At 40.6% G+C, this 13537-nt stretch overlaps 1 protein-coding gene across 1 annotated transcript; it reads right to left on the bottom strand.

Annotated features, from left to right (window-relative positions):
• Nucleotides 1-3656: 3656 nt before the first annotated feature.
• ythdf2 (YTH N6-methyladenosine RNA binding protein F2) lies at nucleotides 3657-12465 on the bottom strand. Its single transcript, XM_084915065.1, has 6 exons — nucleotides 12259-12465; nucleotides 12013-12037; nucleotides 10729-10808; nucleotides 8158-9855; nucleotides 5504-5569; nucleotides 3657-5183 (listed from the first exon to the last, which is right to left on the bottom strand). Exons 1-6 carry the CDS (start codon nucleotides 12283-12285, stop codon nucleotides 5160-5162), a joined length of 1920 nt encoding a protein of 639 aa, XP_084771191.1. The 5' UTR covers nucleotides 12286-12465; the 3' UTR covers nucleotides 3657-5159.
• Nucleotides 12466-13537: the final 1072 nt, after the last annotated feature.

The raw sequence follows: 13537 nt of genomic DNA, 5'->3' as shown, positions 1-13537 counted from the left end.
AGAGGGATCACACTAGGGGGATTTGCCATGTGGTGACAGAGAGCCACTTCAAAGGTCTGTGTATTTCCGCATGAGCGTACACTTGCCCTATCTGACAGAAAGATGAAAAACAGGATGCTACAAGGGTATAATGTGCTACTACACAATTATTGTTTTTAGGCCTATCATAAAACGCAACAACCACCTCCACCATTCTCATGCATGCCGATTTATTCTTTTTCCACTGAACCGATTTCTGTTGCTATTCATAGTCTGAAAATACGGCTTTTTAAAATTTGATTTCACTTGACTTTATTTGACTTTTGCTCATTTAGAATGATACTTGTTTTGTTCGTCAGTTTCTGTGTCACACCTTTGTGTTTTTGTTCTGCAAAAAGTCTCAATAAAGACATCGTTTCATGGACAACATTTCTATTTGTAGTATCTAGTATTTCTTTTCAAAGCAAAAAAAAAAAAAAATTCAGAAGAAGTAAATAAAAAGACATAACGAATAAAGTAATTTAAAAGACGAGCTTCAGTTTTACTCCTATAATCACAGAGATGTGTCAGATGATTCAAGCTGTACATCGCTGTAGGCAATAAAGATGTGAGCTGACCTACATCTCGGATGATAGAAGCAGAACAGGCAAAAAAATTTATATATATATATGTATTTTTATAAATTGATTTTGTTTAATTTTACTTATTTAGATATCTATACTATTAAATTATTAAAGTTTCTATTCAAAATTTGATTCAGTGTGTTCAGTATAGGAAAACTGGATAAAAACATCCCCAAAAGACAACATTTTGAAGAGACTTGAAGATTAAAAACACAAAAGACTTTTTTTGTTTTCTTTCCCGAGAATAATCTGCATCTGTTGAAGGCCTAAATGCATTATGCTGACATGCTGGTGAAGAACAATTCATTATTGACTGTCATCTGCACACAATTAGAGCGTGCACAGGGCAAGTGTGCCACATATGTTAAGACAGAGGTCATCAACTGTTTTCAGGCCCCTATGGCTGTCTACACATTATGCATTTTTTGTAAAACTCTCAATACGATTGGAAGACTATGGGCAAAATGAGGAGGTACCACTCAATATGTTAACGGTGTGGAACCCCTGGCAATGGAGAGCAGGTGACCGAGTGTAAACCCCCCATCATGTGGTAAAAAACATGAATTGTCATGGACTGTTCTTTATATATATATATATATATATGTGTGTGTGTGTGTGTGTGTGTGTGTGTGTATAGATAGATATAGATATACATAGTGAAAAATTCCTGATTAAAAAAAATCCACTTTGAAAATTAGATGCAAAATATAATAAAGTGACTGAAATTGCAGCCAGTGAGGTCCAAGAACACAGAGTGTATGCATGTATTATTCTTTTCTATTAGAAAAATATCAGTCCATATACAAATTAGTTATATTAAGTGCCTTATTCTTTCAGGACTGCTTCTATTTTTTACTTTTAGCTATGGGCAGGCTTTCTGAAACAAAATGCACGAAATCTAATTTAGTCATGTAAATAGAGGTCGGTTTGGCGACATGGTGAAGCGTCACTAATGGAAGAAAGAGATGGATGCCTTGTGATAATGAGGGGAAAATAAAGCAGATCCATGACCTTGTAGCGCAATATGAACCCACCGACTCAACGCATTCAAGTAGCTCTCTCTAAACAATACTTCCCAACAGAAAATATTTAATCATCTTTTTTCCCCTGTGTGAAAAATTTGCAGGGTCTAATGTTTGAAATATGAAATAAATAACACGCCACGGGCCTACATCAGACCATTTCTTTAATCAGCTGACAGATCCACTGGATTGTTTGTGGTACCGCTGTATTAACAGCTAAATTTTTTCCGAATCACAGCAGTCAGGAAAGGGACTTTAACTGATGATAATTCAAGTGCCTCTTGTGAATTCAGTCAATATGTCGAATTCTACACATGGAAAAACACAAGAAGTCCTCCACCAACACACGCAGCCATCATATCTATATTGGGGTTTTAAAAAAAGAAAAATATATATATATATTTTTTTCCCCTCCACCTCCTTCATGCATTTAGGTTCATGCGCGCGCTGAGATGTGAGTGCTGACCCCCCTCTACACCACCTCCTCCTCCTCCATTCTCCCCTTGGTCCCATTTCCCTTTCTTCTCCTCCACCACCGTCTCTGTAGCAGTATCTGCCTCTGTTTTATGGCCGCTCATTTGCATCCCAGGAGGGGCTAAAAGGCGTCCCCAGAGACGCGCAGATAAGGGTCACGGGAGATCCCCTCGAGGCAGCATGTTTGCCACGCACCCTCCACGCAGACACGACACGTGCCGTCGACCTCCCTCTCGACACTCACACACACACAGATCCTCGCAGGCTACTTCTATCTTTGTACACAGTTCTTTTACACAGACCCCGCACTTTCATCCCAAAGAGCAAAAGGATGCTCGCCCGTTGTCGCCTCATATTTTCCTCTCCGGCCTCTGTTACATTGTGTACTTTAATAATATATATATTATTTTTAAGCCAATCACTGAGCACATTGTAGTTATGTTGTCCACCACCATCAGTTCCTTACAGCTTTCCAGGCAGTGTGCAAGAAAGAGGACTTGAACTGAAGCAACGACCCCTTCCTTTAAATAAAAGCGTTATGAGGTATATTCTTTTGACAGACTATGGAATCTATATTAAGTCAGTTGTGAATGTAACGTGTATGGCTGCAAATAAAGAAGTAGTAATAGAGTTTCGCAATTACAGCATACCACATTTTCAGTGTTTGCAAGACTGATGTAAAGCCGCATAAGCTCTAAAAATATTGAACGGCTCTTTGGACGCGTTTTGCATTAAAAACCGACGACTTTCTTTTGCAGTGTTTACATTATCTGTGCAGAAATAGGTTAAATTGTTTAATTTTATCTGCCAGCTTTTCAATTTTAAAGACACATTTGAAATTTTGTAGACTACATATCATCTTTATCCAGCTGTTGGCAGCGTTTAAGGTCTCACAAAAACATAAAATATGAGGGTTAAAGAGCACGTGCCATTTCTATTATCAGTAGCTTTTGGAGGAATTAAAAAACTGTCAGGAAGAATAAAACCAACGAATCTATCTCAGAGCAAATAAAGTCGCAGCAGGCCCTGATGCTGAAAGCAGTTTCGGAACGCCATCGAGCCCAGGCTGAAGAACCTCGTCCATGATCATGTTGAAGCATCAGTAAATAGTCCTGTGTCGCCCTCTTGTGTCTGCTATGTTCAGTGCAAGCAGCAAAGGAGAGAAAATGGCGGACTGTACGTTAAACAGCTGCATATCACATTTCCTCAACTCTACTTCCACCATATCAAAAGGTAAGAGGAACCAGTTTTTCCGGTTCTTTGCTCACTTTGAGTGCGCAGAATCGGAAACTAAAGACGATCAAGCTCATTTTACAATGAGCTGCAAATCATGTGTTGTGCACTGTACACCTGCAGTCTTTTATGCCAGTAGACCATACAAGTGGTGTCTGGCCCAGCGACAGCTGAAACAAAACACTAAAAACAATCTTACTGTGCATCCCAAATGGCATTCCTGCCTGCTATCAGCACAAAGACAATGCAGACAGACAAGTCTGTATAAACAGCCTACGTATCACTAAAGGGGGGGTGGAAGCAAAGCCCAATGAGAAACCACACATGACTTTGTGGAGCATCTTTATTATGCCACAAATAAAAGCCAGTAGTTCTGAAAGAGGACCTTGCGCTTTTTACTCACCAACAATGACATTCTGAAAATGGTCAAAGCTGATTGTGATATAGTATGTATGGTTGGCTGAGCAGGAACGGGAATCCGGGAGTGTGTAGCACAAAGGCGGGTTTGGAAAGTAGAGGTAAGAAATGCAGGGCAGCACAGTGTGGATCGAAGCTTGGATAAAAAGGGGAGGGGGTGTTGGAGGATGAAGAATGGCAGGAAGAAACATTCAGATACCCATATGAGAGGGGGGAGGGGAAAATAAACAAAACAAACAAGCAAAAAAAAAAAAAAAAAAAAAAACCCCCGCACAGACATGCTGCATGACAAAACTGCTTTCCAAACAAGGGGAATGCACACCGTTCTGCTTAATATATCACATTTATTACTTTTGAACTGATTAATAGAAAGAGTGGGTCAAGGCCACTCGCATCACTGTCTTTAGAAAACGGAGGAAGGAGAGAAACAAAACAAAAAAAAGCAGCCCATAGCAACAACGAATCAACTTGTCCAAGAAAAAGGAGGAAGGGGGGAGGGAAAAAAAAAAAAAAAAAAAAAAAAAAGGGGGGGGGGGTAAATTAGATCCAAAGACTGTCAACAGAGGGCCCCATTTTTTTTTTTTTTTAAGACCTTAAAAATTATACAGTGGGCAAGGTTTTATCAACTTAACATTTCTTTTGCTTTCGAACTCTTAAACCTCTTCCCTCCCCTTCTAGATCCTCCCTACCCTACCACCCCACACACTCCATCCAACACACTGGGAAAACAAAATGAAGGGCCTTCTGAACATTTGCAGTCCTCTCAAACAAAAACATGGCAAGCGTGTAGAGAGATTCTGGAGTGAGCGTAGCTGGCCCACGCCTACGATGAAAATCCACCGAGGACGAAACTCTGCTGGGTCCCGGTTGAACATTTGAGCATCCTCAAAAGACAGATTGGGGTGGGGGTGGTGGCGGGGTTACAAAGAAAATGAGACAAACGGCCCATTTTTCCACTTTGGGACACTATTATTAGTCAACACTACAATTTCTATTTGATTTGTGTGTTTGTGTGAGAATTACAGATCTGCTCTTGGACCATTAAAAAAAAAAAAAAAAAACAAAAAAAAAAAAACACAAGCTGATCCTTTCATTTCAAAAAGGAAAAAAGCAGCATACAAGGGGAGAAAGCATATGTAGTGGAATGGGGGAGGGCAAAAAAAAAAAAAAATTACCTAAGGATGCTATGCATTTAGTTGTAGTCCTATGAATAATTGTTTCCTTTTCTTTTTACTACAAGTTCAAAGTAAGTCTTTAAAGTCAAAAGAAATCAAAGTCTTCATTTAGTTTCTGTCCTTTGTTAATTCTTCACCCCTATTAGAATTTCTTTAAGAGATCTGGATGTAATGACGTAATGGGGTAGAGAGGGCTTTAAGGGGGCCATTGCAGTCTTTGACCAAAGCACCAACTGTTACTTGACTCGTCCTTGGCGCTCCTAGAACATGAAAGGACAGCGTGTTACACACAAAGCAGAAATTACATCATACAAAATATAGGCACATTGCAATAGATCCTTCCAGTTTCTCTTGTTAAATGTGGGCATCCATTTAATACACATCTTAATAGTTTCATAAAACCACGGCTCTTGTTTGCAAACGACAACCTAAACAGATGTGGGTTTCAAGGAGGAAAAGCTCGATAACTTAGCAGGGTTACAGGTACCAAAATATCAACTACGTAATGTATGTGAAAAATATCCAAGTGGCACAGACTCAAAGTATGAAAATAGGCTAAATTTCTTCAGAATACAGTTACCTGAAGCCTGTAATGACTTCTGTTGTTTGGGTTGCTGGGATATGGCTCACTGCCTTGGACCTCCACCTGTCACAAAAGAAGCAAAAACTGAGCACAACTGAAGCACTTCAGACTGAAAGAGCCAGGTCTTTGTAGTAAGATCATTCAGTAATTTGGCCCAAAGGATTACTTAGAAACAGAGCAGATTCTGAGTGGCCTAGCTCAACAGCTAAATATCAATAACTCTATATACAGATAACAGATATTAAAATAGATAAAACCAAATGGTGTCCATCTCAAACTGACATATATAAGACAATGTACCCTAGATGAATCTTCTTCAAATGTGCATTTATCATTTTTTATTTTTCAGTAAGCAATTAATTCAGGTTTACTGTCCTCAATTAAGTGGCTCAGTTAGTTTCAAGTCTGGGTGTAAACATAACTCAAAATGAACAAATCACCACAGATTAAAATGCTGTTTTTAAGATTTCAAACACCTGGGACAAAATTTAAAAGGTTTTCCCCTTTCTTACAGAGACCACAAAAGAGCAGTTATGCTCTCAGTTCATTTTTGAACAGATGTCTTGCCATCAAGCGAGGAAGGAGAAAGCCAAAATACCCAATAAAGTTTAATATAAACTACATACTGCAAATTCACCTCCACCAATAGTCGAGCTTACGCATTCAAGCATAAACATTGTGTAGACAAAGATATTCAATAAAAAAAATATAAGTTTTTGCTTTTTTCCTCTTGTTATTTTAGTTATATTTACATCTATCCAAGCTCATAGATACTAAGTGGTAACCTCCAGGCAGCACATTTGGGTTTTTAGCAAGCTACACGTGTTTTTCAATCACAGCAGTTCTGAAAAATAAAACGTAAAATCATGTCAAGAGATGCATCTATATAATGCCAGTGGACACCATTAAAAAAAATAAATAAATTAAGAGGCTAATTTAAATTAGGTTCCAGCTCAACACTGCTGTGTGGGTGCTTTGTGGCCCAACAATGGTGACAGATGTTAAGCATTGTGGATCTTTGTTACCAGTATCCGCTTGCCTTTTCGCCATTCATTATTCTTCTGATATGCTCTGTCTGAATAATCCACTCACCAGCCAACTGATGGAGAATCCCAAAAGCAACAACCCCCACCCTTGTGTCACACACACCTGGGGTTCAGTATATTTCATTGAAGGCAAACTTAAAGATGACACTGAATAAAACAACTGTCCCTAGATTTGCCCAACAAATAGAAAATCGACAAGGATTTGGAGACGGGTGGGTGTAATTTCCAATACTGAGTATGCTTATGTAAATTTAAATACTGTCTCCACCTTGATATGCCCATATTTCGGATGTAATCCATTTGCCAAAGAGGAAACACACAATTAAAATGAAATAAGGGCTGGCAGTATGGAGTCATTTCTTGCTTACTACACCAACAAGTTTTGTGTGCTTGCACCAGTCTGTGGCTTAGCTGTGATCCAGCTGACACTGGTCAAATGAGTTGACATTAGGAAAGTGGCATGAGTTGTACCCAAAGTGAGTAACATTTTCCTTCACCCGTTTTCTCAACTCCATGTGTGAGGATGGGCTCACAGGAAGAGAGAAACTAACAGGGGAGGCAAAATAATTATGATTAAAAATGACAAAACATGTGTCTCATCTGACGGACATGAAAGCATACAAATACTTTAAACACTCACTTCCCTCCTCCCCACCTTTTTATTTGACCCCCTTTTGATTTTTAGTGGGAGAGGGCAGAGGTCCCATTGACATTTATCCTTCCAATAACGGACAACTGAGTAAATTTTAATCGATACGTATTTTACTTTTCATTTCAGTTAGCTAGAAAAGCAATGTTATGTCATACCTGGTGCTCTTCATAACAGGGCTTATTAAATTAATGCAGGTATTGGATTTAGTAATTGACTAAAGACAAGGTCTCTATTTTGGCATCAAGACTAAGTAACTGATCAATGCATCTGTAGTCAAAAAAAAGTGTAAAACACAAAAGGAAGAAGAAAAACAAAACACACCACTTGCTTGAAAAAGAAAGAAACCCTAGAAAACAAACAAACAAACAAACAAACAAACCAAACAAAAAAAAACCAAACAAACCATTGAACGATCCCAGTATAAACTTAAAAACAAATTTCCCTTTTCGGTTTGACATTTTTCCATTTTTGCTCCGCTACCTTCATGCTCAAATAAGCTAAAGAGATTATCAATATCATAAAGCAGTAAAGGGGACAACATCTCTCATAGTTTTAGCAGCACAGCAGCTTCAGCTGTGAACAAGATAACACTGATAAAGTTGCTATAATTACACAACTATACACCATGCATGTTATCCATTTTATCTTTGTAAATGTTTTCTCTTGCTGTCCACTCTTAAAGCAGAACATTACATGTGACTGATAACAGGTAGAACATAACAAAAGCTAAAGGAAAAAAGATGACAAATTGTTCTAATCCATATAAGCACATCAAAATCAGCTCTCAGCCCATCTGTAAATGGTTGTATTGTACCGTTTCTTTGTAATGCATAACATCAATGTTGTACAAACACACATACACAGGCTTCAAACACTCCACCTTTTTTGAAGATCACACTTGTTTTTCATTCATTTGTTATGTCATTCACTTTATTCAACAGTGACTTTGTTACCTTTTTCACACACTCTTCTTCTTCCTGACGCTTCTCGTAGTGAGAAAAGTCATCGAAGATGGAAGTGGTGTGTTTATATCCAGCGATGATCTTTAGCACCTGCCTGGCCTTGTCCAGTGGCACCTCCTGTGTGTCCCGAGAGTTGGTCACTGGCTTATTTTCGTTGTTCTCCAGTCGAATGTGCCGCAGTTGACTGTTGGGAACGTCCTTAACAAAGATCCAGCGCACATCAAAACGACCCTTCCACTTGTCCTGCGACCACACGCCAGCAGACGTGTTGTAGTCCACGGGTGAGCGCATTTCTGCTACACCACAGAAGTGACCGCTCCCATTGACACTGAACAGAAGATAAAGTGGTCCTTTACCACCCAGTGAACGGTAAGCTGCATCAAGCCTCTTGTTGCCATGCTCCGTGCTGCACCAGATGTTATACTTGATGGAGCGGTGGATGTCATCCTCGGAGTAACTCTTGATGATAAACACCCTGCCCTGCTTGGGATTCCAGTCAAAGTCCTTCGGGTTATAGTTGTTGACCATACGCAACTTCTCTAAAACTGGGTGAGGCTCCGAAGGGACCCCTGGAACCACACCCACTCCTGAAGAAGAGGGAGGTGACTGGCCTGTACCACTCCCACTCGTATCCCCAAATCCATTGGCCCTATTCCGTGGTGGGACCCAGCGGGTAGGTTGAGATGGTTGCTGCTGTTGGCTTGGTGGAGGAGGACCACCCTGGGAGAGAGGAGGCTGGGGCATCTGACCCATACCTGGCTGCCCAGTGGGTGGAAGCTGATGCTGACCCATCTGGGAAACAGGTGGAACCAGTTGTCCATTGCTCAGGGGCATTTGTGGATTCCCCACAGCAGTACTTCCAGGCTGCGGGGAAGCCTGATTGGGCGGCTGCCCGTTGCTGGGAATAGGGGGCACCTGCTGAGGAGTGGTGGCTTTAGGCATGGTGCCCTTGTTGTCCCAAGTGCCGATGTCCATGTTGTGTTTAATGGGCGGAGGAGGCAAATTAGCACCAGCCATGCCACCCTTAGTTTTAAGCTTGGGCTGGGGTTTGGCTGGTTTGCTGGCAATATCAGCCCAGGAGGCAGGCTTGGCAGGGGCAATTGAGACAGGAGGCATGCTGGGAGGTCCAACAGATGATACAGGGCCTAGTGGACCCCCACCAGGTAATCCAGAGCCAACCACCTTAGGCGCCAAGTCCCCGTTACCACCAGGAGCAGCACCACCTATCTTAAGTCCCGCCATGCCCTGGTCCAGGCTGTTCATACCAGGTGCCTTGTTAAGGGGCTCGTTGGCAGCAGGTGCAAATGGGGACTGTCCATCAATCATGGCACCTCCAAGTGAGCTGGGAGCATAGGCGTAGCTGCTGCTGTAGCCAGAGCTCTGCGGTGTCCCCGACTGTCCCTGAGAGCTGTTGTTGCCCCATGCTGAGAAGTCGATGCCACTGGGGAAAAAGTTGAAGCCATGCTGACCTAGGAATGGGTTGCTCCCCAGGGGGCCTGGTTGGCCAAACATAGCGTCCGGGAGGTAGTGGGGTTCCCCATTGCTCAGCTGTCCATAGGAGGCCAGGTAAGGCATAGGAGGATCCCCACCTGTGGACCATGCTGCCTCATTCAGGGAGTAGGAAAATCCTATGGAGGGGCTGTAGTAGCTGGGCATGTACGAGTCCGACATGGCCGTATAGGCATTGCTCTAAATGGAATAGAAAAATGTGATTTAGTGACAACATGGGGGAGAAAAAAAAAAAAAAAAAAAAAAAAAAAAAAAAATTGTGGAAAAGCACCCTAGCATTTAATTATTAAAGCAACATATTTTGTAACATTAACAGCTGAACACTCCTCTTAACATGAGCACAACTGTCACTGCTCACCACGGATTGTGACAACAATGTAAACAATCCTCTCACTATTCCTCCTTTAAACTCATCTATAAATAAACAGAACAATGAACTGTTCCCCCACCACCATTTAGAGTGTCTTGGAAGAAGATAAGGACAGCTATTCTTCTGAGTGGACCAAAAGACAGGCTCTATTATTTTCCTCTACAGCCCACTTCACAGTGCATGTGTTAGTTACTGCACAGGGAACAACCACATTTAACAAAAATTAAAGCAATAAAATCCAAGGTGAATAAAGAGATGCACATTAATATTCTTCGTAATCAAAACACAAGAATGTGCAGAGTAAACCTTTTTTTATAGGTTAACTTACAATTAATAATATGGCTGAAATTGGGTTTAACAGATGTGCTAAGATTCCAGTAACTAGTATATATTTATTCTGATATGTACGGTCATGAAACTTGTCGTGGATGCAAGCTAGAGAATATCCGCTGATCTCTACATCACCATTTTAACTCCCTTAAACCAGAATTTCAGTTAACCCTTATCAGATTTATCTGAATTTTAGTGTAATAAAACAAATAAAAGATTTGTGTTTAACTAAGAACATTTAAGGATAAGTCAGTAACGGACTGCTTAAAAAAGGAAGAGATTCAGATTTAAAAAAATAAAAAATACCCCAACAAAAACAACAACAAAACCTCACACACTGGGAAAACATTTACCTGTCTGGCCTGAGTATTCAGGTAAGGCTCAAATTCATCGTCATTCAAAGTATCCTTTTGGGTCACAGCTCCGTTTTGCACTGTAAATGAAACAACACTTGTGTTAACAGGCCTGTGCAACCCCAGAGGTACAATGGGTTAGACATTATCAGGCAATTAACATCAGCACCAACGCCACTCGTTACATAACAAAACCACTCCCTGAAATTAGAACAAGGAAAAAAAAAAGCAATAATTGCTCAGTATGCTTCAGATTACACAGTATGCTCAATGATTTGAATCAGGCCCAGGAAAAATTAAATGGACTTGGAAGTAGTCAAATACTGGCATAAAAGAGCACTAAAGAAATTTAGATTCCCACAGCAATAGACACATTAAAATAATAGATAAAACCAATACTGACATCACTTCGAGAGAAAAAAAAAAGCATGTTAAAATGCAGGCAGATGAGTAGTGCGTGCGAGCCCCCCCCCCGCGAGTTAAAGAGCGCTCTCTGTTACAGGTGATGTTCATGTGCTGGAAAACACGAGATTGCCAGAGCTTTATGGAGAAAGGGACAAAAAGAATTACAATAAAAATTATTTGTTCAATGTGTTTATTCAACATTATAGACTGACAGCATAATAATGGGAAAGCGCGAGGGCCTTTCTGACACAGGAAAAGCATGTCGGAAGACGTGTCATTTTGGTTAACCTAGCAACCAGCTAACATTAGCACGCTAGCGTCTCCATGTTAACGAGCGCCAAGAGTCCTTTCAACTTGACGGAGTTGGCTACCATTAGCCAGGTCGCCAGCGTGCTATAGGGTGGCACCTGTAGCCCTAATATTGCAAAAGAAATTTCATAATGTCTGATAATTAAAGACACTGAGCAGTAAGGTGTTTTCCATGCAACTATGGGTGATAAAAGGCATTAAAAGTAGAACCAGGAAAAGGATGCTCATGTTTATCATGTTGCCATTTAAAGTTAGCCACTCTGGAGACAGCTAGCCTGAAGCTACCTGTGGGAACCTGTGCGATTTCTGGGATGTAAAGGACACTCAAAATTGCTTTGTTTAAAGCCTGAAAAATCCCAACCTGAAACACAGTATCATTAAGCGTTTCACTCAAGTGATAAATTATATGAAAACCTTTAAATCGTGTACACAGAGGCCCATTCTACCCGAGCAGCTAGGAAGCCAGCTATCGCGTTCGCGCACGCAAGATTTTCTAAAGCGAAAGGTACATAAAAAGATTCGCACTCTCTCAAACCCAAGTCGACAATGTTAGATAATATTTGTTCTTACCTTTATTAGCTTGGCCTTTCGGTCTCTGGATTGGGTCCAGGTGATTCATGAAGGTTTGATTTATGAGAAGAGAGGAAGGGGAAAAAATAGATGAAGAGATATATTTTCAGCAGTCAGTTCCTTTAGCAGGTGGTCAGGCCTACTGCACTACTGAGCCGCTGCCTCTGAGCTAAGCTATCCTCGCTAGCCCGTCGCGATGCTGAGAAATTTGGCCCCCGTAAATGTTCAGAAAATACCTCTCTTTACCTGTTCAAGAAGACTGCTGGCTGACATGTCTTTCCCCCCCGGAGCCTGTGTAACTGTATTTACTCCTAAATAAAAGCGGCAGGGTGAAATAATTATCAAGCTATTGAAGCGTTTCAGCCAAGCACCCTTATCTCTCTACAGAGCCTGGTTCTACACAATGGCGGGCTGCAGTTTGCTTGACAGACTCCTCAACATGGCTGGGCGGCCCTCGTCAACCCACGATGGTATTTATTTACAAAAAACGTGCGCCCCCCATTGGTGTGGAGGAGCCAGGGTGATGTTAGAGGCTATTATTTTCATTATAAAACATCAACATCTGAAAGATATTTGAGATATAAATTTCTTATAAAACCACTGTAGGATGTAGAATACAACATAACAATATACAATATAACATAAATATGTTATTTATGTTTCATATATATGTGCTTGATGGTTGCTGAATGCGTGCTGCTATGACAACAATTTTCCTCTGGGATTGATAAAGTCTCTCTGATTCTGATAAACAAAACCACATCAGGAAATCAGGATTTCTAATCTAAAAATCCTAAAAACGAATCTGTTATATAACTGTTACTTACCCAGGAATTTATTTTCAAAATTCACTGCTGAAACAGTTGCACCTTTACATCATTTTCATGCTGTTTTTGCACTTCTTTCCAAATCAGTAGAGCAGAAGGTTGCCCCAGAGTGAATGTTGTGGGTTGCAAAATTTCGTGTTTCTTCAGAGAAGCTCCCAGCCTGCCCCAGGGGAGCTGCTGTATGAGCTACAAGCTTGTGAAGTCTGTGATTGTACGGGTTGGAGGTATGAATGAATGCAGTGCCGATTCTAGAGTCTATAGTAGCCTTAGGCAAAAATTCACAGGTGGCCCCTTCAACCACCATTCATTAGAATTATGGTTTAAAAAATCTGACATCATCAAAATAAATTGTGCACTCACTGTCACAGCCACCACAGCTGGACACCCTTGGCTGCTCTGCTAGCTTAGTTAAATAATATTGAATGTCAAAGAGACCAAAATAAATACTGTGACGTTAGTGGGTAGCAAGTATTTCTCACCCAAAAGTTAAGGCTAATCTGGCAGCAGTTTAGTTATTTAATATTGTACAGTACCAATCAAAAGTTTAAGACCACTCAAAAACGGCAGAAAATCATATTTTACTTGATTGGATCTTATAAAAAGGTTCCAAGTAAAGCTTCAACTTGCAACAAGAAGAAATGGGAGTGAGAAAAGAGAGAAAAAACATGTTTTTTAGCATGCAGTTTATTGAAAACAGC

The sequence above is a fragment of the Perissodus microlepis genome, chromosome 19, assembly GCF_051167445.1.
Source record: "Perissodus microlepis isolate ML-2025 ecotype Zambia chromosome 19, ASM5116744v1, whole genome shotgun sequence".
Taxonomy (NCBI): domain Eukaryota; kingdom Metazoa; phylum Chordata; class Actinopteri; order Cichliformes; family Cichlidae; genus Perissodus; species Perissodus microlepis.
This window is presented reverse-complemented; position numbering and strand designations above follow the sequence as displayed.

Coding starts and splice junctions, on each gene's coding strand:
- ythdf2 (XM_084915065.1), bottom strand. CDS start 12,285: ATGTCAGCCAGCAGTCTTCTTGAACAG. Junction 12,038..12,258: donor CCAGCAGTCTTCTTGAACAG/GTAAAGAGAGGT, acceptor GACCCAATCCAG/AGACCGAAAGGCCAAGCTAA. Junction 5,184..5,503: donor GAAGTCATTACAGGCTTCAG/GTAACTGTATTC, acceptor TTCATGTTCTAG/GAGCGCCAAGGACGAGTCAA.